This window comes from Chelonia mydas, chromosome 6, assembly GCF_015237465.2.
Source record: "Chelonia mydas isolate rCheMyd1 chromosome 6, rCheMyd1.pri.v2, whole genome shotgun sequence".
NCBI lineage: Eukaryota > Metazoa > Chordata > Testudines > Cheloniidae > Chelonia > Chelonia mydas.
Window position 1 is genome coordinate 91,626,391 of NC_051246.2, and position 19,797 is coordinate 91,646,187.

General features: G+C 48.0%; 1 protein-coding gene across 6 annotated transcripts in view; it reads left to right on the forward strand.

Moving 5' to 3' along the window:
- The window catches only part of IFT43 (intraflagellar transport 43), a 75,264-nt gene that overhangs the window by 29,499 nt on the left and 25,968 nt on the right, over positions 1–19,797 (forward strand). For 4 of the 6 annotated variants that reach the window (XM_037900728.2, XM_043549821.1, XM_037900725.2 and 1 more), the window contains 2 exons: positions 3,815–3,882; positions 9,302–9,412. In XM_037900728.2, coding sequence (XP_037756656.1) covers positions 3,815–3,882; positions 9,302–9,412 — 179 coding nt within the window. The remainder of the gene's footprint in view (positions 1–3,814; positions 3,883–9,301; positions 9,413–19,797) is intronic. The other 2 variants (XM_043549822.1, XM_037900729.2) reach the window with 1 other exon arrangement.

A 19,797-nucleotide genomic window follows, 5' to 3' on the forward strand; every position in this document is an offset into this window, starting at 1 on the left:
TTTGCCTGCTCAAGTTCCAAAGAGAGGCAGTTGAGGTGCTTCCAGCATCCACACAGCTCCTTTACCTCTGCAGCTGTAGAGGCACAAGTTAATAGGAGTCTGGAAACCCCCCCCAGTGGTGTAGGGAGAAGAGCAGAAGCCACCCTAGAATTTCTGCTATCTGACAAGGAAGAGGAACTAACTGAGAATAGTAGGAAGGAGCCAGTAACCATTAGTTGTTTGAATTCAGCATAGTGAGGAATAGGGGTTCACAGCCCCTAGCAAGGTATGACTAATAGGATTCAGGTAATTATGGGGGGCAGTGAGCAACATGCAATAGATTGTATTTAAACTCTACCGGTGAGGAAGGAGGTCTGGGAAATCCTTGAAAGGCACAATCACAACGACACAGCAGACTGAATCCCTGTAGGGAAAAAAAAAAAAAAAATTAAAGGACCAAGCCACGACCAATGTGCAAGGGACATTTTCCAGGGACTGAAGGTAAGAAAGCTTCTGGAAATGGGTATCTGACCAAGACTATATAATTTAGTTAAAACCTGGAAAGAGCCAAGGGCATCAAGTAGGCTATGTCTGTACTAGAAAGGCTATGGCAGCACAGCTGCAGCTGCGCCACTATAGCGTAGACACTTTGTACAGCAATGAAAGGAGTTCTTCTGTCACTGTAGTAAATCCCCCTGTCCAAGAGGCAGTAGCTGGGTCAATGGAAAAATTCTCCTGTTGACCTAACAGTGTCTACACCAGGACTTAGGTCAGCTTAATTATGTTGCACAGGGTGTGAAATTTTTTTGTAGACCTGGACAATGTATTTAAACTGACCTAACCTTTGTAGTGTAGATCAGCCCCTAATTAATGCAGCCAAAGAGGCTAAAGAGAATAAAGTATTTTATAAACATGCAAAGAAATGGGAAAAGCTACACTAGAAAGTTGTCCACCAATAAACCAGGGTGACACCCATTGAGAACTGCTGGGTGCTCATCATTTTGAAAGTCCATTCACTTATTTAGGCACCTAACTAAGGGGCACAGAGGTCTTGACCATTTTTGGTCATTAAAATCCTACAGCCCACTTCATAAAAATTGGGATATCTAGGTTGGAATTTGGCCACTACACCAGAACTGTATCCCTAAATTCTATGTGAAGTTTCAACTGGACATTACATTCATTTTAGTTTTGTCTTGAATTCTTATTTAGGGCTACTTGGGGCAGCCACATCTACCTCAGAAGTGGTTGTATTTTGGTGATGTGTGACATGATGCTTGCATCTTAATTTGTAGAACACTGAAATTTTTGGATAAATGATGCTATATAATTAATTAATTATTGCAACAAGGGATGTGGTGGATTCACCCTTACTGGAAAATTTTTAATCAAGATTAGATTTTTTTTTTCTAAAATATATGAATATTTCAATTAGGCATTAATTCATAGAAGTCCTATGGCCTGAGTTATACTGGAGGTCAGACTAGATAATCACAGTGGTCCCTTCTGGTCTTAAAACCTATGAATAAATGCAAATTACTATTTTTAAAAATGTATATGGTACACTAACCTAGTTATGGTACTTTACAGGCAAAGAGACAAAGATAAAGTCAATGATCCTCAACTCATTCTTGGCCTGGCCATCATTGTGGCTGAATATTCCTTGTAGGTAATCCTGAAAGAATTACTGGTCTTATTGCAACAGGAATACCAGGGCTGTGGGAATAGTGGAGGGTTAGTGTTCTGGACATTAAGAACCACATGGTCTGTGTGTTCTGTGGAGAGAGGATGTAAAGTGGGTGAGGCAGTGGGGTTAAACCCCAGTTACACTGTGAAGTCATGTCTTGGTCATAGACCAGGGCATGTTTTCAGAGGTACCTTCTAATGTTGGGTGCCTGAGCTGAAGCAACCTTGAACCTGAATGTTGACCTTGATAGTTTGTGATTAAACCCCAAGTACTCTGGGAAATGCGATCTGGGGCAGAGGCTGGAGGTATTGGGTCCTCCCTCGGTTCTGTCCACTGGACTATTTGGCAGCATTCATGTAACTCATCAGACCCATGAGGGGTTTTTGAATGTGACTGTGCTGGGGCTGTATGTCTGGGGGACATGGGCTGTAGGCTATCTGTGGGATTGTGTAGAGCTGTGGAGGGATCTGAGCAGGGTGGAGGGGGGTCAGGGTTGCATGTGTGGGGAGGGACAGTTGTGTGAGGAGATGTAGGGGTGGGGTGTGTGTAGGGTTTTTTGTATGTGCACGCACGCCCATATGTGGTGTGGTTTTTCCCCTTTTTTTTCTGGGCTCGGGAGCACACAAATAATCTAAATTCAAAATGCTCCTTTTTTGGCACTGCAGCCTCTTCTGTAGTTTGGCATCTTAAGAATCTGGGGGAATCATGTAAAGATCAGAAAACTCCATTCACTTGGGGCCCTGAAGGCTTTGCATTCTGTGACATGGTCATTCCAGTCGACTGAGCTCTGTCCCCTGCGGATGAACCCATATAAGGAGGCCATTTCCTGCATTTCACGTTCCCTGCCTGTCCCTCTGCCCTCCCGCGCTCCCTTTGCTAAAGAAAGCCAATATTTTGGGACTGCGGCTCCCAGCTCATTTCTGTTCCCTGTTTATTTTTGGAGAGTGCCTATTTTTGCTCCTCCTGAGGAGCTATGCAGGGTCATGCCCCCTCCTTACAGCAGGCAGCAGTTGCCCTTGGCAGGCTGTGTCCATTTCCCACACTCTCAAACAATACTTCTGTTTCTAGAAACAAACAGAGGAGACCCTCTGCCTCAGGGTTACCACCAGCCTTTCCTCATTGAGAAGCAAGAGACCCTTGGCTGGCCTTGTCTCAGAGTTATCCTCTTCCCCCACCCCTCACTCTGAGACCAGGAAATCTTCAGTATTCACTCATCTCTTCCCCTTTCTTAACTAAAGTTAACTACCCCTGTCTAAGGGTTGAAGCTCCCTTAGAGTTACTGTGTCGCTCTCCACATTTGGTGTTGTAGTCTTACGACTCTATCTAGCCCACCTGCTTTTTCTGGACAGCGTCCTTTGGTGCTATGAAAATCTGAAATTGTTTGCCCTGCCCCATCTCACACACTACTGCGTGTCATGCAAACTGCTAAGGTCTCTGCCATATCAGGTACTTCAGTATCCTGGGAGAGGGGATTTGAGCCCAAAGCTGCAGGGGGCATGGGCTGGACACGCAGAACAGCAGTCTACCGGCTCCCCTTATGGTCTCAGAAATTCTTATCCCAATCCCTGAGCCACGTCCCCACCTGCCTATTGCCATGGCCACAAGGCACATCATAGGAAGGAGCAAGATAATAGGAATAATTATCTTCTAAAAGTCCAATTCAGTCTCCTAATGTGCCTGTGTCTTGTCCTGTCTGCCTGTCTTGAAGAGAGAGCTCCTTGGGCGTAGGGAGTGTGCTAATTTGTTGTGCACTTATGATATGAAACAAAAATGTGTGCAGTTTAACAATACTAAACTGCAGATGCACCTTCCTGGAGAGGGCAGTACCCACATGCTGGACTGCCACCATACCCGGCATGTTTTGGCTAGGCAGCATCTGAGCCTTGTGTATGTGAACCTGAGACTCAGCTCGGTCCCTGGATAGAGTGATGCATCCTGTTGTCTCAGACACTTTAAAACCTGCCTTGCAACATTGCTGTTCCTTTGTTCTGTAAAACTTTGTTAAAAACAGCACCTCGGTATTGGACTCAAACTTCTTGCCAGGTAATTCTCTGCAGAGGTCAATATGAGTGAACCGAGTGTGAGGTGGTCTGGTTGGAACTGCGTATAACATATCCTCTTTCTTGTGTGTCTCTCTTATTCTTAAAGGGCCCCCCACCTAAACCCCCACGCCGGCAAGGAGGCTGGGCAGATGATCCTGTAATGGCACCTTCCAAGTGAGTACCAGCTTCTTTCTTTCTCGGGATGGGCTTAGGAAGGGTCATCCTTACCCATACGCAAACTACGCAGCTGCATAGGGCACCAGGAAATTTGGGGCACCAAATTGCCCCAAATTTCCTGGTGCCCTATGCAGCTGCATGCTGTTCCAGTGGCCAGCCTGCTCCCACAGCTGGCTGAGTTGGCCAGGAAAGCTGCCCCCGCCCTTGCTCTGCCCCCACTCCACCCTTTCCCCTGAGCTACATTTCCCCCCTGACCCCTAAAGACCTTGGGCGCAGCGCGCGCGCGCACACACACACCCCTTGCGTAGGGGGCTGTGTAGGGCACCACAATGTCTAGGGACGGCCCTGGGCTTAGGCATAGATTGATTGAACATCACCTTTTAGGGCTTGCTGTCACAACCACTAGGGTGATCTTCCTGAACCTCGTATGCTGCCTCTGTCTCTAATGCTATTGTGAGCCAGCCCTCCAGACCACCCAACCCAGAGTATCCATCCTGCTGGGGGCAGCTGACTGACTCTCCTTATGTGCTACTCTGCTCAGGCCTCCAGATCTCTGTGAAACCAGTGACAGCATATCCCTTGCCAGCTGCAGTAATTGGGAAGGGGTGTGGAGGTGGGTTTAGGAGCATGTCCAGGAGAATACTCTTCCTGGCTGAGCTCTTTTCACCATTGGTGAATGGTGGAGTCCAACTGGCAGCCAGGGCACTCCACAGAAGGAATCAGGATTTTGTGTCCAGCCTTGGTGGAAGAGTGAAATGGATCAGTGTTTGTGTAAAAAGAAAAGGAGTACTTGTGGCACCTTAGAAACTAACCAATTTATTTGAGCATAAGCTTTTGTGAGCTACAGCTCGCTTCATCGGATGCATACTGTGGAAAATACAGAAGATGTTGTGTTTGGTTGGGTGAATGTAGTATCTAGGAAGAAGTCCTTATGGAGGGATCCCACATTGCTGGAGGTGGTCAGGGATAGAATTCAGGGAAGAGAGAAATCGGGGAAGGAGGTAGGACTCAGTACAGCTGGAGACTCCAGGATGGAAGATGTAGGGAATCTAGAGGAAAGGGGAGATCAGGACATGCCAAGAGACGGGGGATCTGGACTAAGGGCAGGTGGAGTTGAGAGGTGAAAACTTCAGGCTACTCACCAAAGGCTGTAAAGTTAACTGGGCTCTGCCTCACCTGTTGATGGACCTAAAGAGTGGGAAGAGGCCTCTTGTTTTAGGCTCAGGTAGGATGTGGGGGAGTTGCTTGTATTTCTCAGCGCACACCTGAGTGTATCTCCTGGCTTGGTCACCTAACTCTGGGGGCTCTCCAATTTGTGAAAGGACTACATATGCCTCTTCCAGAAGTATGCTGGGTTCACAGGGCCCTGAGGACAGGATGGAGCATTCAAGGATCCCCTTGGCAGGTCCTATATGGCAAAGGTCACTCAAGGCCTACCTGGACCAAATGAATTAGCTGGCCCTTCACCCAACAGTGAGCCTACCTGGAAAAAGTAAGTTTCTGGGGAAGTTACTGCTTGTTCTTTAGAAGAACATATTGAGGTGGATCTTCTGGGTTCTGTAGTTTAGGGGAGAGCTGAAGAAAAGTGCACAGCCTGAACCCGCCAGCTCAGAGGAGTGGGGTTCAGGACACACTTGTATTATTATTTCTCTAGCATCCTGAAGTATGTTGGGCACTTCAGAGATTTGATATGGCAGGTTCTTGGCCAGGGAAGCTTCCAATCAAATTAGACACAAATCTGACAAAGGAGCAGGAGAGAAGATCAAGGGGAACGGCCCATCTCTGTGGGAGACCTGGCTTGCTTGGCATCTCAGGCACCTTCTGGCTTGAGTAACACTCCAAGACTCGGTGGAAGTGGCCACTTGATGCAAGCTGTTATTGATTGGCATTAAGGGCCACAGAAGAAATTTTTATGACCACGTCCGTTTTAGGGGGGTTATTCTGATTTTTAAAAAATTAAAGATGGGAAAGGAGGAGTCTGGATAATCCCTTGTTGTCATTTGTCTTTTCTTTGTGACTCCAGCTGCAGATTCTTCAAACACTGATTTCTCCATCCCTTCCTTCCAAGATGCCAGTGCTACTAGGGCTGTTTCTCTAGCATATCTCATACTAAATTTTGCTTGTGAAGTGTCTGAGTCATAGGCTGATGTCACACATGTTGCTGCAGCTGGGTTGTTTCTATTTTCCCAAGGCTTATCTATGCACCGCTTTTGTACCAATTTGACTGACTATACTGGTTTGGAAGGCCGTCTAGTTAAATCAGTACAACACGGTTTTCCCCCACCTCCTCCCCCACTGTGTGTTTGCGATTACACTGTTACTGATGTGCTTACGTTGGTATAGCTACTGCCAGTATTAGCACTGATACCAGTTTAACTGTGCCCATGCTAGGAGACTGCATCCTTTACGTATATTGGTTTCTAAACTGGTGGAGTTAAATCAGTGCAAAACCAGCATGTAGACAAACCCTCAATGACTTTTACTTAGGAAGGGAAGGTTGGAGATGGGGCTGTAGTTAGATTTTTCTCTGTCATGTGCAGGTGTATTGCAGATCAGCTAGTATATGCATCTATTTACGTAATGGCCTTGTAGTTCTTATTCTGTCCCCTTATGCAGCCTCACCTCTTCGTTCCGGTTCTGACTATGTTGCCTGTTGCACTGGTAGCCTTGTTGATTTATCTGCCGTGGCACTTAGACGACTTTCCTGCTCCATTACTAGTTTCCAGAGCCTGTCAGTGTGAGCAGGTCACTTGAAATTGTCCTTCCAATGTGTGTCACCTAGCAGTTGTCATGGCAGAATTTCATCTACCATTTTGTTTTCCATTGTTCCTAGTTTTGCTGGACCCTTCTGGAGCCCCTCACAACCCTCCCTGGTCTTGTCTCACCTGGATAACCTGTGTCATTAGCATATATCCCACTGTACTCTTGGCTCTGTCTGCCAGATCATTTCTACCTCAATCTGTTGCAAGTTGGGGGTAGGTAGCCTCTGGTTCTCTCCATACTCTATTTTATTTTAAAAATACTTTGCATGAATAGGGTCTTTCATCACAAAGGTTCCAAAAGCATCTACAAATCTGTCACTTAATTTCTAGAGGCCACCAAAGTGGCACATTTTACAAATAAGGTTACAAAGAATCAGGCATGAAAAGGTTAATTAGAACTCTCAGTAGCCCCGTGAAATAGGTATTTTTATTAGTAGCCGCTCTTTTATAGATGTGGAAGCTGAGACAAAGAGGTTAAGTGGCAGAGCTGGGACTCTGCTATAACCATTATAACACTCCTCACTACTATTTGGCATCATCTATTTTTCTTCCAATGAGGTGTCCCTGAAGTTGAACTTCCTCTATCTGAAAAGAGAAAGGGAAGACACAGTTTTTCTTAGTGTCAGCCCCAGTGCTACTTATTCCAGCCCTAGCACTCTGGTGATGGGGACTATATAAGTACCTAGATAGATACTTGGGGCCTAATACTCTGCTATACAAATTAATAGTAATAACATAATCATTGTTTTGTTGTGAATCTGCTCTTCAACCAGCAGAGGGAACCCAAGCTCTGCTATGAGAGCTGTGCTGATGCCTTTGATGGCATCATTGCTGACACTCCTGAAAAACAGTAAATGGTTTATTGCCGTGTTGGCTCATGCGTCCTAAGAAGCAAAGAGAGGGAAAGTGTTTACCAATGGGAAAAGTCCAGGCTTCAGGCAAAGAGAATTTGTTTTTGAGCATCCATAAGGATTTTATAAGTGGAAGTATTTAAAAAAAAAACCAAAACAACTTGCCAGGGTCCCTTTCAATCAAATAGCTGCTGTCCTCACCGAAGACATTTTCTTTAGAGTCTCTTCCATATCTATCTCTGCTAGTATCTGATTCTGTCCTTGCTTTGCTGTAAGGACATTTGCATGAAACCTGGGTCTGTTTCCCTTCATTCTCATCAGCCCTTGTGGTTTAGTTCCCACAATCCTCTCCTCAGCATCTAGTGTTGTGTTTGAACAAACACAGCCACTTCAAGGTGCCTTCGCAAGCAGCTTTCATCAGGAAGTCACCCACCATGTGTGCACACATGAATCTGTTGTGCCCTGGTGGACATGGAGGGTCCATGATGGTGGCATATTGGGAACAGGTGGCCTTAGGAATAACTGAAGCTGCTTCCTTTGGAAAAATGGTGGCGTGTCCTGGAGAGTAGGTGTGGGCAGGGTATGCCCTGGAGCACGGATATGTTGAAATGTCCTGAGGCAGAATGGCAATATAATGCCCTGGAGAGTGCATGTGGTAGCAGGGAAGCATTGGTGGACATCTGAGAGAGTAGGGGCAGGTGGGATGCACCCAAGAGCATTGCAGTGATGGTGGCATGACCTGGGTGCAGAAGTTGTTTGGGGCTCTGGAGGGTGGGGAGTGGCAGCACTGGGCCCCAGAGCTGGAGGAATGTGATTTATGGGATTAAGGACTTGAATGAATTTAGGGCTCTGGAGATAAGTAAAGTTAAAGCCGCCTGTTACAAGAAGATGGGACTTAAAATATGCTCTCTTGTCTGTGTGAAATGGCCCTTGAGAGCAGCTGGTTTATAGAACCTCTGGCCATCCCTTTCCAGCAAGTGGGAATAGTGAAGTGTCTGTGAGATTCTGCATCTGCGCATGGCAAGGTGGGAGGGCGTGTCATTTCTTCCACCCTCTATTCTCAATACAGTGTTGCTGAAATAAATCTAAGCATGTGCTTCCCTGTGGTGCTGCCATGTTAGGAGCTGAGTAAGGCTCCTGGTTGTGGGGAAGCCTGTAGCAGGGTTCTGTTGCCGTGTCTTACTGCCACCTGTAGCTGTTCTCAGCAGCGTGGCGAGAGCAGGCAGAGGAGAGCAAGGTGGCTGAGCAAGGGAGCGGAACTTGGAAGGAAAGGAAGTCTGATTAAGTTTTGTCTTGAAGTGTCTGTTTTTGGGTTTGTCCCTGCATTGATCTGCAAGGGAATGAGGCAAGTAATGGCCCCTTGGGGACCTTCAGGACTTTCCTCTCAATGTCAGCCGTCATTTTCAATCACTCTCTCCCTCCCAGCCATTAATTTTGGCCCAGGATCATGGGGACTTGTCCATCTATCACTCCTAATTGACACTAAATGATCTGTCAGTTTATTGATGAACGGCAGGAGTGGAATTGTCACAATATATTTTACTTTCTAACAACTCCTCCTGACAATTTTACCTTGTCCATCTCACTCTCCTCACATAAATCTCCATTGGCCTCTCGTTCTTTCTCTTGGGCTGTTTTGGTGCCAGCCGCCTCCATGCCATCGGCACGTGTCAAGGACATAAAGATGGTGATAGAGCTGTGGTGTGCAGGCCCAGGGTGTGTGTTAGGATTTTTTATTTTTTTTAAATAGGCTGTTATGTTCCGGGAATGCTAACTGGTTCCCGTCCTCTTGTCCCTCCATAGTGCTCTCCTTGCCTCTACCAACTGGTGGTTATGTTCAGCCCCAGTAAAAGGCAAAAAAACAATGGGCAGAAGAGTCACCATAAGAGACGCCCAGCAGGGCAGTAGCAAGAGGTGAGAGAAATATTTCCCATTTTAATCCAGCACAGTTCTTGGTTACAGTGGGCTTGTCTGTGAAGGGGTGATAATTGGACTTTTGCCCTTTCCCGCTTCTTTGCGATGGGCATTGCTGGCCTGAAATGGGGTGTGGGGTATTTTTTTTTTTTTTTTAAGTGGTGTTTTCTGTTTCTTTGTTAGACAGGTAGGTCTTCTCTAACCTTTTTTTTCGTGATGGACACTCTGCTTGACTAGAGAACCAGTGGGATTATGGTATCGCCTGGCGGAGTTGAGAAGGGAGTATCTGCAAAAGATCGAGCATCCTAGTCTCCTCAACGGGGGCAAAGAAAGTGTGTGTGCACGTGCTCTCTCTCATTCTCTGCTCCTCCAAGGAGTTCTCCAGCAAAACTAGGGGACACAAAGACCAGACTTGATGTTCCCGATGTAACCTCCCTGCGGCCCGCTGCTTCCTACAGCTCTCATTGGCTGGGAAGGGCGAACTGCGGCCACTGGGAGCTGCAGACAGTCAACGTAAACAAAATGTCCTGCAGCATGCCAGCGGATTACCCTGATGGGCCACGTGCCGAAGGTTGCCAACCCCTGGCCTAGGGCAAGGCAGCAGCATATGTGCTCAGAGGCAGAAACACAGGTGCCTAGGGAACTTCTTCTACAAAACTGTAGGTGCCGAGTGAGTTCAGGCGCCTACAGGTTAGGCAGCAGCTGAACGGGGCTTTTGTGGATCGCAAGGGTGCCTAAAATAGGACTTAGGCACCTCAACCCCAGATTTAGGCACTTAAGTACCTTTGAGGATCTGGGCTTATGTCTTTTGAGCCAGACAATCTGTGCTAGGACAAACATGTTTTCAGTATTTTGATATGGATGCAGAGAGGCAGAACGCTGGCAAGTTTGATTAGAATTCTTCAGATGTAACCCTTTTCTCTTCTTCCTGTGATGAAGCCACTCTCTCAAAATAAAATGTATTTATGAACATCACATCTTCCCCTTTTCTTTTTTTTTAAATTTTTTTAGCAAGAGGGCAGCTTGAAGCAGTTTTGGTTAGAGGTGATTCATAAAAAAGAAGTGGCTTAGATGTGCCAGGAAATATGTTAATATGCAGACTGAACCCTCCCCCCAAGTCTGCAAATGGTCCTGCCCTGTGCGCGCGCACACGCACCTGCCCTTGTACCTCTCCAGTGGTGAAAGTCAGGTGGAAAAATAAACTATCTGGTGGCCTTCTGCTCTCCCAATCTTTTTTTGTTCGTTTGGGAGGCATGCAGTCTGGAACACTTCCGCTCTCTCTCTCTTTCTCAGGGCTCTGAGGACTGCAGCACCACCTGCAGAGAGACTTGGTGCAGTCTGATCTGTCTGTTTCTGCAAGATATCTGGTCCTCCCCAATAACAGTGTTATTTCTGAAAGTAGCTCCTCTCTGAGAGAAAGGTGCCACATGTTCATGGAGATGTATCTGATATGGTGCCATTGTAATGTTATTGTTCTCCAGGGAGGGAACTGAGCAAAGAAAAATCAAGTGTGGTTATTAGGGCAAGTTCCACAAGGAAAAGAGTAGCAGCCTCTTTAAAATTATGCTGGACAGAACCCTGGAGAATAGATGTAGGGACCAGTCCTGCCCTGGCCAGGCGTCGAGGACCAGAGCTTTTCTGTCGGCGCTGTGTTGCTTGTGAGGGAGATCAGCATCTTATCTAACGTCCCTTTATGGTGGGATGCATGTCTCCTAGGTCTCTCCTTGCTTTCATCCCCCCATTGCAGCTAGATGTGCTCACTGGGAGCTTGGCTAGCATGATGCACAGCCTGAGATGACACTGCTAGGAGCTCTGCAAGTTGCACATCTGCCTCATCCAGATACTTGCCTTAGCTACATTCTCAGCCCAAGACTGGGTGTGGATGCAGCTACTCATAGGGTATGTCTACACTACGAAATTAGATCGAATTTATAGAAGTCGGTTTTTTAGAAATCGGTTTTATATATTCAAGTGTGTGTGTCCCCATAGAAAATGTTCTAAGTGCATTAAGTGCATTAACTCGGTGGAGCGCTTCCACAGTACCGAGGCTAGAGTCGACTTCCGGAGTGTTGCACTGTGGGTAGCTATCCCACAGTTCCCGCAGTCTCCGCTGCCCATTGGAATTCTGGGTTGAGATCCCAATGCCTGATGGGGCTAAAACATTGTCGCGGGTGGTTCTGGGTACATATCGTCAGGCCCCCGTTCCCTCCCTCCCTCCGTGAAAGCAAGGGCAGACAATCGTTTCGCGCCTTTTTTCCTGAGTTACCTGTGCAGATGCCATACCACGGCAAGCATGGAGCCCGCTCAGGTAACCGTCACCCTATGTCTCCTGTGTGCTGGCAGACGTGGTACTGCATTGCTACACAGCAGCATCAACCCATTGCCTTGTGGCAGCAGACGGTACGGTACGACTGGTAGCCGTCATCGTCATGTCCGAGGTGCTCCTGGCCACGTAGACCAGGAGCGCCTGGGCAGACATGTGCGCAGGGACTAAATTTGGAGTGACTTGACCAGGTCATTCTCTTTGGTCCTGCAGTCAGTCCTATTGAACCATCTTATGGTGAGCAGGCAGGCGATACGAATTGCTAGCAGTCCTACTGTACCATCTTCTGCCAGGCAGGCAAGAGATGAGGATGGCTAGCAGTCCTACTGCACCGTCTTCTGCCGAGCAGCCATGAGATGTGGATGGCTTGCAGTCCTTCTGCACCGTCTGCTGCCAGCCAAAGATGTAAAAGATAGATGGAGTGGATCAAAACAAGAAAGAGACCAGATTTGTTTTGTACTCATTTGCTTCCCCCCCTCCCCCGTCTAGGGGACTCATTCCTCTAGGTCACGCTGCAGTCACTCACAGAGAAGGTGCAGCGAGGTAAATCTAGCCATGTATCAATCAGAGGCCAGACCAACCTGCTTGTTCCAATAAGAACAATTACTTAGGTGCACCATTTCTTATTGGAACCCTCCGTGAAGTCCTGCCTGCAATACTCATTGATGTAAAGCCACCCCTTTGTTGATTTTAATTCCCTGTAAGCCAACCCTGTAAGCCATGTCGTCAGTCGCCCCTCCCTCCGTCAGAGCAACGGCAGACAATCGCTCCGCGCCTTTTTTCTGTGCGGACGCCATACCAAAGCAAGCATGGAGACTGCTCAGCTCACTTTGGCAATTAGGAGCACATTAAACACCACACGCATTATCCAGCAGTATATGCAGCACCAGAACCTGGCAGAGCGATACCGGGCGAGGAGGCGACATCAGTGCGGTCACGTGAGTGATCAGGACATGGACACAGATTTCTCTGAAAGCATGGGCCCTGCCAATGCATGCATCATGATGCTAATGGGGCAGGTTCATGCTGTGGAACGCCGATTCTGGGCTCGGGAAACAAGCACAGACTGGTGGGACCGCATAGTGTTGCGGGTCTGGGACGATTCCCAGTGGCTGTGAAACTTTCGCATGCATAAGGGCACTTTCATGGAACTTTGTGATTTGATTTCCCCTGCCCTGAAGCGCATGAATACCAAGATGAGAGCAGCCCTCACAGTTGAGAAGCAAGTGGCAATAGCCCTGTGGAAGCTTGCTATGCCAGACAGCTACCAGTCAGTCAGGAATCAATTTGGAGTGGGCAAATCTACTGTGGGGGCTGCTGTGATGCAAGGAGCCAACGCAATCAAAGATCTGCTGATATCAAGGGTAGTGACCCTGGGAAATGTGCAGGTCATAGTGGATGGCTTTGCTGCAATGGGATTCCCTAACTGTGGTGGAGCCATAGACGGAACCCATATCCCTATCTTGGCACCGGAGCACCAAGCCGGCGAGTACATAAACCGCAAGGGGTACTTTTCAATAGTGCTGCAAGCTCTGGTGGATCACAAGGGACGTTTCACCAACATCAACGTGGGATGGCCAGGAAAGGTACATGACTCTCGCATCTTCAGGAACTCTGGTCTGTTTCAAAAGCTGCAGGAAGGGACTTTATTCCCAGACCAGAAAATAACTGTTGGGGATGTTGAAATGCCTATAGTTATCCTTGGGGACCCAGCCTACCCCTTATTGCCATGGCTCATGAAGCCATACACAGGCAGCCTGGACAGTAGTCAGGAGCTGTTCAACTACAGGCTGAGCAAGTGCAGAATGGTGGTAGAATGTGCATTTGGACGTTTAAAGGCGCGCTGGCGCAGTTTACTGACTCGGTTAGACCTCAGCGAAACCAATATTCCCACTGTTATTACTGCTTGCTGTGTGCTCCACAATATCTGTGAGAGTAAGGGGGAGACGTTTATGGCGGGGTGGGAGGTTGAGGCAAATCGCCTGGCTGCTGGTTACGCGCAGCCAGACACCAGGGCAGTTAGAAGAGCACAGGAGGGTGCGGTACGCATCAGAGAAGCTTTGAAAACCAGTTTCATGACTGGCCAGGCTACGGTGTGAAAGTTCTGTTTGTTTCTCCTTGATGAAACCCCCTGCCCCTTGGTTCACTCTACTTCCTTGTAAGCTAACCACCCTCCCCTCCTCCTTTCGATCACCACTTGCAGAGGCAATAAAGTCATTGTTGCTTCACATTCATGCATTCTTTATTCATTCATCACACAAATAGGGGGATGACTACCAAGGTAGCCCAGGAGGGGTGGTGGAGGAGGGAAGGAAAATGCCACACAGCACTTTAAAAGTTTACAACTTTAAAATTTATTGAATGCCAGCCTTCTGTTTTTTGGGCAATCCTCTGTGGTGGAGTGGCTGGTTGGCCGGAGGCCCCCCCCAACCGCGTTCTTGGGCGTCTGGGTGTGGAGGCTATGGAACTTGGGGAGGAGGGCGGTTGGTTACACAGGGGCTGTAGTGGCAGTCTGTGCTCCAGCTGCCTTTGCTGCAGCTCAACCATACACTGGAGCATACTGGTTTGATCCTCCAGCAGCCTCAGCATTGAATCCTGCCTCGTCTCATCACGCTGCCGCCACATTTGAGCTTCAGCCCTCTCTTCAGCCCGCCACTTACTCTCTTCAGCCTGCCACCTCTCCTCCCGGTCATTTTGTGCTTTCCTGCACTCTGACATTATTTGCCTCCACGCATTCGTCTGTGCTCTGTCAATGTGGGAGGACAGCATGAGCTCAGAGAACATTTCATCACGAGTGCGTTTTTTTTTCTTTCTAATCTTCACTAGCCTCTGGGAAGGAGAAGATCCTGTGATCATTGAAACACATGCAGCTGGTGGAGGAAAAAAAAGGGACAGCGGTATTTAAAAAGACACATTTTATAAAACAGTGGCTACACTCTTTCAGGGTAAACCTTGCTGTTAACATTACATACATAGCACATGTGCTTTCGTTACAAGGTCGCATTTTGCCTCCCCCCACCGCGTGGCTACCCCCTCCCCCCTCCCCGTGGCTAACAGCGGGGAACATTTCTGTTCAGCCACAGGCAAACAGCCCAGCAGGAACGGGCACCTCTGAGTGTCCCTTGAAGAAAAGCACCCTATTTCAACCAGGTGACCATGAATGATATCTCACTCTCCTGAGGATAACACAGAGAGATAAAGAACGGATGTTGTTTGAATGCCAGCAAACATACACAGCAATGCTTTGTTGTACAATGATTCCCGAGTACGTGTTACTGGCCTGGAGTGGTAAAGTGTCCTACCATGGAGGATGCAATAAGGCTGCCCTCCCCAGAAACCTTTTGCAAAGGCTTTGGGAGTACATCCAGGAGAGCCGCGAATGCCAGGGCAAATTAATCCTTTCACATGTTTGCTTTTAAACCATGTATAGTATTTTAAAAGGTACACTCACTGGAGGTCCCTTCTCCACCTGCCGGGTCCAGAAGGCAGCCTTGGGTGGGTTCGGGGGGTACTAGCTCCAGGTCCAGGGTGAGAAACAGTTCCTGGCTGTCAGGAAAACCGGTTTCTCTGCTTGCTTGCTGTGAGCTATCTACAACCTCATCATCATCATCATCTTCGTCCCCAAAACCTGCTTCCATGTTGCCTCCATCTCCATTGAAGGAGTCAAACAACACGGCTGGGGTAGTGGTGACTGAACCCCCTAAAATGGCATGCAGCTCATCATAGAAGCGGCATGTTTTGGGCTCTGACCCGGAGCGGCCGTTTGCCTCTCTGGTTTTCTGGTAGGCTTGCCTCAGCTCCTTAAGTTTCACGCGGCACTGCTTCGGGTCCCTGTTATGGCCTCTGTCCTTCACGCCCTGGGAGATTTTGACAAAGGTTTTGGCATTTCGAAAACTGGAACGGAGTTCTGATAGCACGGATTCCTCTCCCCATACAGCGATCAGATCCCGTACCTCCCGTTCAGTCCATGCTGGAGCTCTTTTGCGATTCTGGGACTCCATCATGGTCACCTCTGCATGGTCACCTGCAGCTTGCCACGCTGGCCAAACAGGAAATGAGATTCAAAAGTTCGTGGTTCTTTTCCTGTCTACCTGGCCAGTGCATCTGAGTTGAGAGTGCTGTCCAGAGCGGTCACAATGGAGCACTCTGGGATAGCTCCCGGAGGCCAATACCGTCGAATTGTGTCCACAGTACCCCAAATTCGACCCGGCAAGGCCGATTTAAGCGCTAATCCACTTGTCGGGGTGGAGTAAGGAAATCGATTTTAAGAGCCCTTTAAGTCGAAATAAAGGGCTTCAACGTGTGGACGGGTGCAGGTTTACATCGATTTAACGCTACTAAATTTGACCTAAAGTCCTAGTGTAGCCCAGGGCATAGTGGCATGTGGGGCTTCTAGATCTATCATCACCCTAAGACATGTCACAGCCTTCTTGTAAGCAAACAATGAGAGTAAGCAAGAGCACAAACAGGAACCTCAAGGTAAGAGAGGTGTGTATCCTCTCCAGACAGGTTATGCTGCATTTGATTTTGCATATGCTCTCTGTCACTCTCTCCATCCACCCTTCAGTAAGCACCAGCGTACTTTTTCTCTTCTGTTGTTCCATGAGCCCTCTGCCTAGAGTTTCACCTTGAGCCTGACAGGAAATGTTATTGCAGATGTGGCCAGCAGGGGGCAAACTTTACACGGGAATAGGCACACCTTCCAGTGCAGCTTGAGTCTTGCCAGTGGCGTAGAGCCTGCCAGCATTTTGACAGGGCTGGCTCACTTGTTCAAATCTCCTTGGAGTGCTATAGACTATGGAACATATGTGCAGGTAGAAGCTGAGTGCAGCATAAAGATGTGACATGAGTGGGGACCAGTCTGGGGAGGGTTGTTTGCTGGGTCCCCAGTGGAGGGAGGGTTGGTCACCAGATACCTTGTTGCATAGGTGCTGTGATTTCCCTGCCCAGGAAGCGCTGTCCTATGGGGATGAGCGGAAGGGTCTGTGCTCTCACTGCAGGAGGGGAGAAGGCAGAATTGATTTTCCAACAAAAGTGCCTCTGAGCATCAGCCTTTCAGTGTAACTTCTGCTCTTACCCGCCTTCACAGCTATGTGCTTGAGACCCACAGAGGTTATACCATAGGGGCAGTTTTGCCCCAGAGTGAAATGTTGATGTCTCTTCATCCCTGCTGCTAGCCGTTAGTGCTGGTTTCATGTTTAAGTGATGGGAGGACAGATCTATTGGACATTGAGGCAGCTGGGGCTCCGACACTGCACACGGCCCAAGCCTTGCAAAATAACCCAGGCAAACAAATCTGCCCAGGCCCAAGCTCTGCCTGCCCACTCTTTCCTGTAAAGCTAGTGGAAACTTCCAACAAACCGTATTTTACTTGCCCATCAACTATGTACCCTGTCCACCTGCCCCCAATCATCCCCAGCAGCCCTTGCTATCAAATTCAGATCCGTTCTTTCCTGAACAATGCCTTAGTATACCTGACGGGTCACCATAATCGCTTCCTTTATTCTTACCTGGCTACCCCACCCTCCTGCCTCCCCATACTAGGGTTATAATGTGTTCCTATGGTCCCTGTGTGCTGAGAGGTCGCAGGCTGACCTCTGGTGCTCAGCTGTAACTCAGGGACATGCTGTTCTGTGGCACAGAAGTGTAACGAGGGCCCTCCATGAGCTGTGGACATTAAAAGATTTCAAGGACATTTTCCCCCCATTCATCCCAGTTATGTCCCCTGCTAAAATAGGTTAACGGTGTCTAATTAACCACTGAACATTGTCATGCTGCATAAAGATAGCATCCTTGCTGTTCTCTGAGCCCTGCTACTTTATCTCCATTTATATCTCCATGGTATTCCATTAAATGAGAGAGAAATAGTTTAACAGAGATGATGTCTACATTAGAACTGCCTTTCACCCTTCAGCACATAACTTGTAAGAGGCTCCACGGCAACTTGGACACATTTCCGTGGGGATTGAGAGTCACCCCTCACCCAATGCCTTGGGGACAGAGGGGTTCTTGCCAGTGGTATAGAATGGCTTGGGACAACGAGATATTTACTGAATAGGAGCAGATTTCTCTCCCTTTCCACAGCAGGTGGATGGGACGGGTTAGATGGGATGCAGGAGTGTGTAACAAGGGGATCTTGGAACTGTAATGCAGCCCTGCCTCTACTTTCTCTTCCATCAACTCCCCTGAAACTAAGGATAGGGATTGACAGCTGTCCCGAGCTGGAGAGAATATTCCAGGGATATTGAGTGAATGTGGGAGTAGTAGCAGCTCCTACTGTGAAGGAGTTTGAGCTGAGCTGGCCAAATGACTAGGTCAGCCCATGCCCTGGTGTCCCTGGGAAGGAATTGGTTTGATCAGGAAAAGTTAGAGGGGGAGAGGATGAAGATGCGGGTGCCCAGGTGCCACAGCATTGAGCAACGTCTAAATTTACCTAGCTGGATAACTAGAAATAGCTGGCTGAGCAGGAGGTCTGTTTCATGGGAGCTGGTGATTTGTGGTGTTTTAATACTCCTGAATGACACCTAGTTCTGTCTAAATGTTGCCTCACTTGCATTGTTCTGAGTGTCTTTATCTGAATGGGTGAATCTATGGTTACCAATTCTGTATGTGTTTAATGCCCTCCTTGTGCCATGCTTGTTGCTGGAGTGAGGGGAGCTGGTAAGTGCAGATTTCTCAGTGCAGGAAGCTGCTGGGAATGTAAGATTAAATGTATTGGAAACTTCCCCAAACATGGTTGGCGTGCTTAAACCCAAAGCTTGTCACGTCTCTGCCTTAGCTCATCCATGGAAGGCTGTGTTCTTGTGGTTGATAACGAGGATGTTGTGCACCCAGAGCATTAGCATCACCCAGAAGGATGAAATGCTTGTCCCAGCTTGATGCAGCTGGCATTGAGGCAGAGCCTGTTTTCAGGAGGGGGCACTCCACAGCACCCAAAACAGAAAGATCAAATGCAAATTGCATGTGTGGCTTCCAGTGGCAGCTGGAGAGGTAAAAGACAAACAAGGATAGTTTCCCTGTGTTTGCTAAGTCTCTAATGTCATCCTCTGACAAGGACCCTTGACCTGGCAACATGCTTCCCCTACTGCTGCACCAGAGCCTGTGATTTTTGACCTCTCTTGCCACAGTGGAAGGCTTGTCTTTTCTCTCAGGCTTTTCCTGAGGTGGCAAATGTGGGTTATGTATTTGGGTAGGTCCAGTTTTGCTGTTGCTTTTATTATTATTTATGTGTATCACATTAGCACCCAGAGGACCCATTGTGTGGGCACTGTACAAACATCCCCTGTCCCATAGACTGTCAATGCTTTGGGGCAGAGGCTGATTTTGTGTTGCCTGTTTGTATAGTGCCGAGCCTGATGGGGCCGTAATTTCTGAATGCAGTCACCAGGGGCTATCACAGTACAAAGAATAAATAATAATGGTGCCTGGTCTCTTTCCTCTGTCAGTGTAGCAAGAGACAGTTGTGATGGGCACATTTTATAGAATTTCAAAAAATGCCCTTAGATCCATTCCGAGCTCCTTCTCCCTTCTTCTATGCGAGGAGGTGGTCTAGCCTTGTGCATTTTCACCCACTTAGTTTTCTTGCAGCCCTAAACCCTTGTTTGGAAACCACACTGTTATCCTGGATATTTTTTTTTTTAACTGGCACCTGATGCTTTCTGTATTTAGCCCTACAAGTCCCTCTCTACAAACTGTTTGTGTGCTTCTCCTGGCAGCTACAAGGTGGAAGGGTTTGTGGTGATTCAGTGATGTGATAAGAGGTTAAATGAGTTAGGTATGTGCTGAGTGGCTTAGGGGACAGAATAGCTGTGTAGAAGGATCTGAAGAGTGTAAATCCCAAGGCCATGAAATGGCTGTAACCAGGAGTAATGGGATGAAGCTAAGGAAAGTTTAGAATGAATATCCACAAAATTTTCCTGCTGTCTGAGGCTGTGGTATTGTCTCCCACAGGCAAGAGATAGAAAAGACTCTTGCTTGGGATGTTTAATCCTCCAGTGGGCAAAACCCTGGAAGATAGCCTGGAGGGAGCAGTCCTGCCTAGCCAGAGGAGATGGATTAAAAT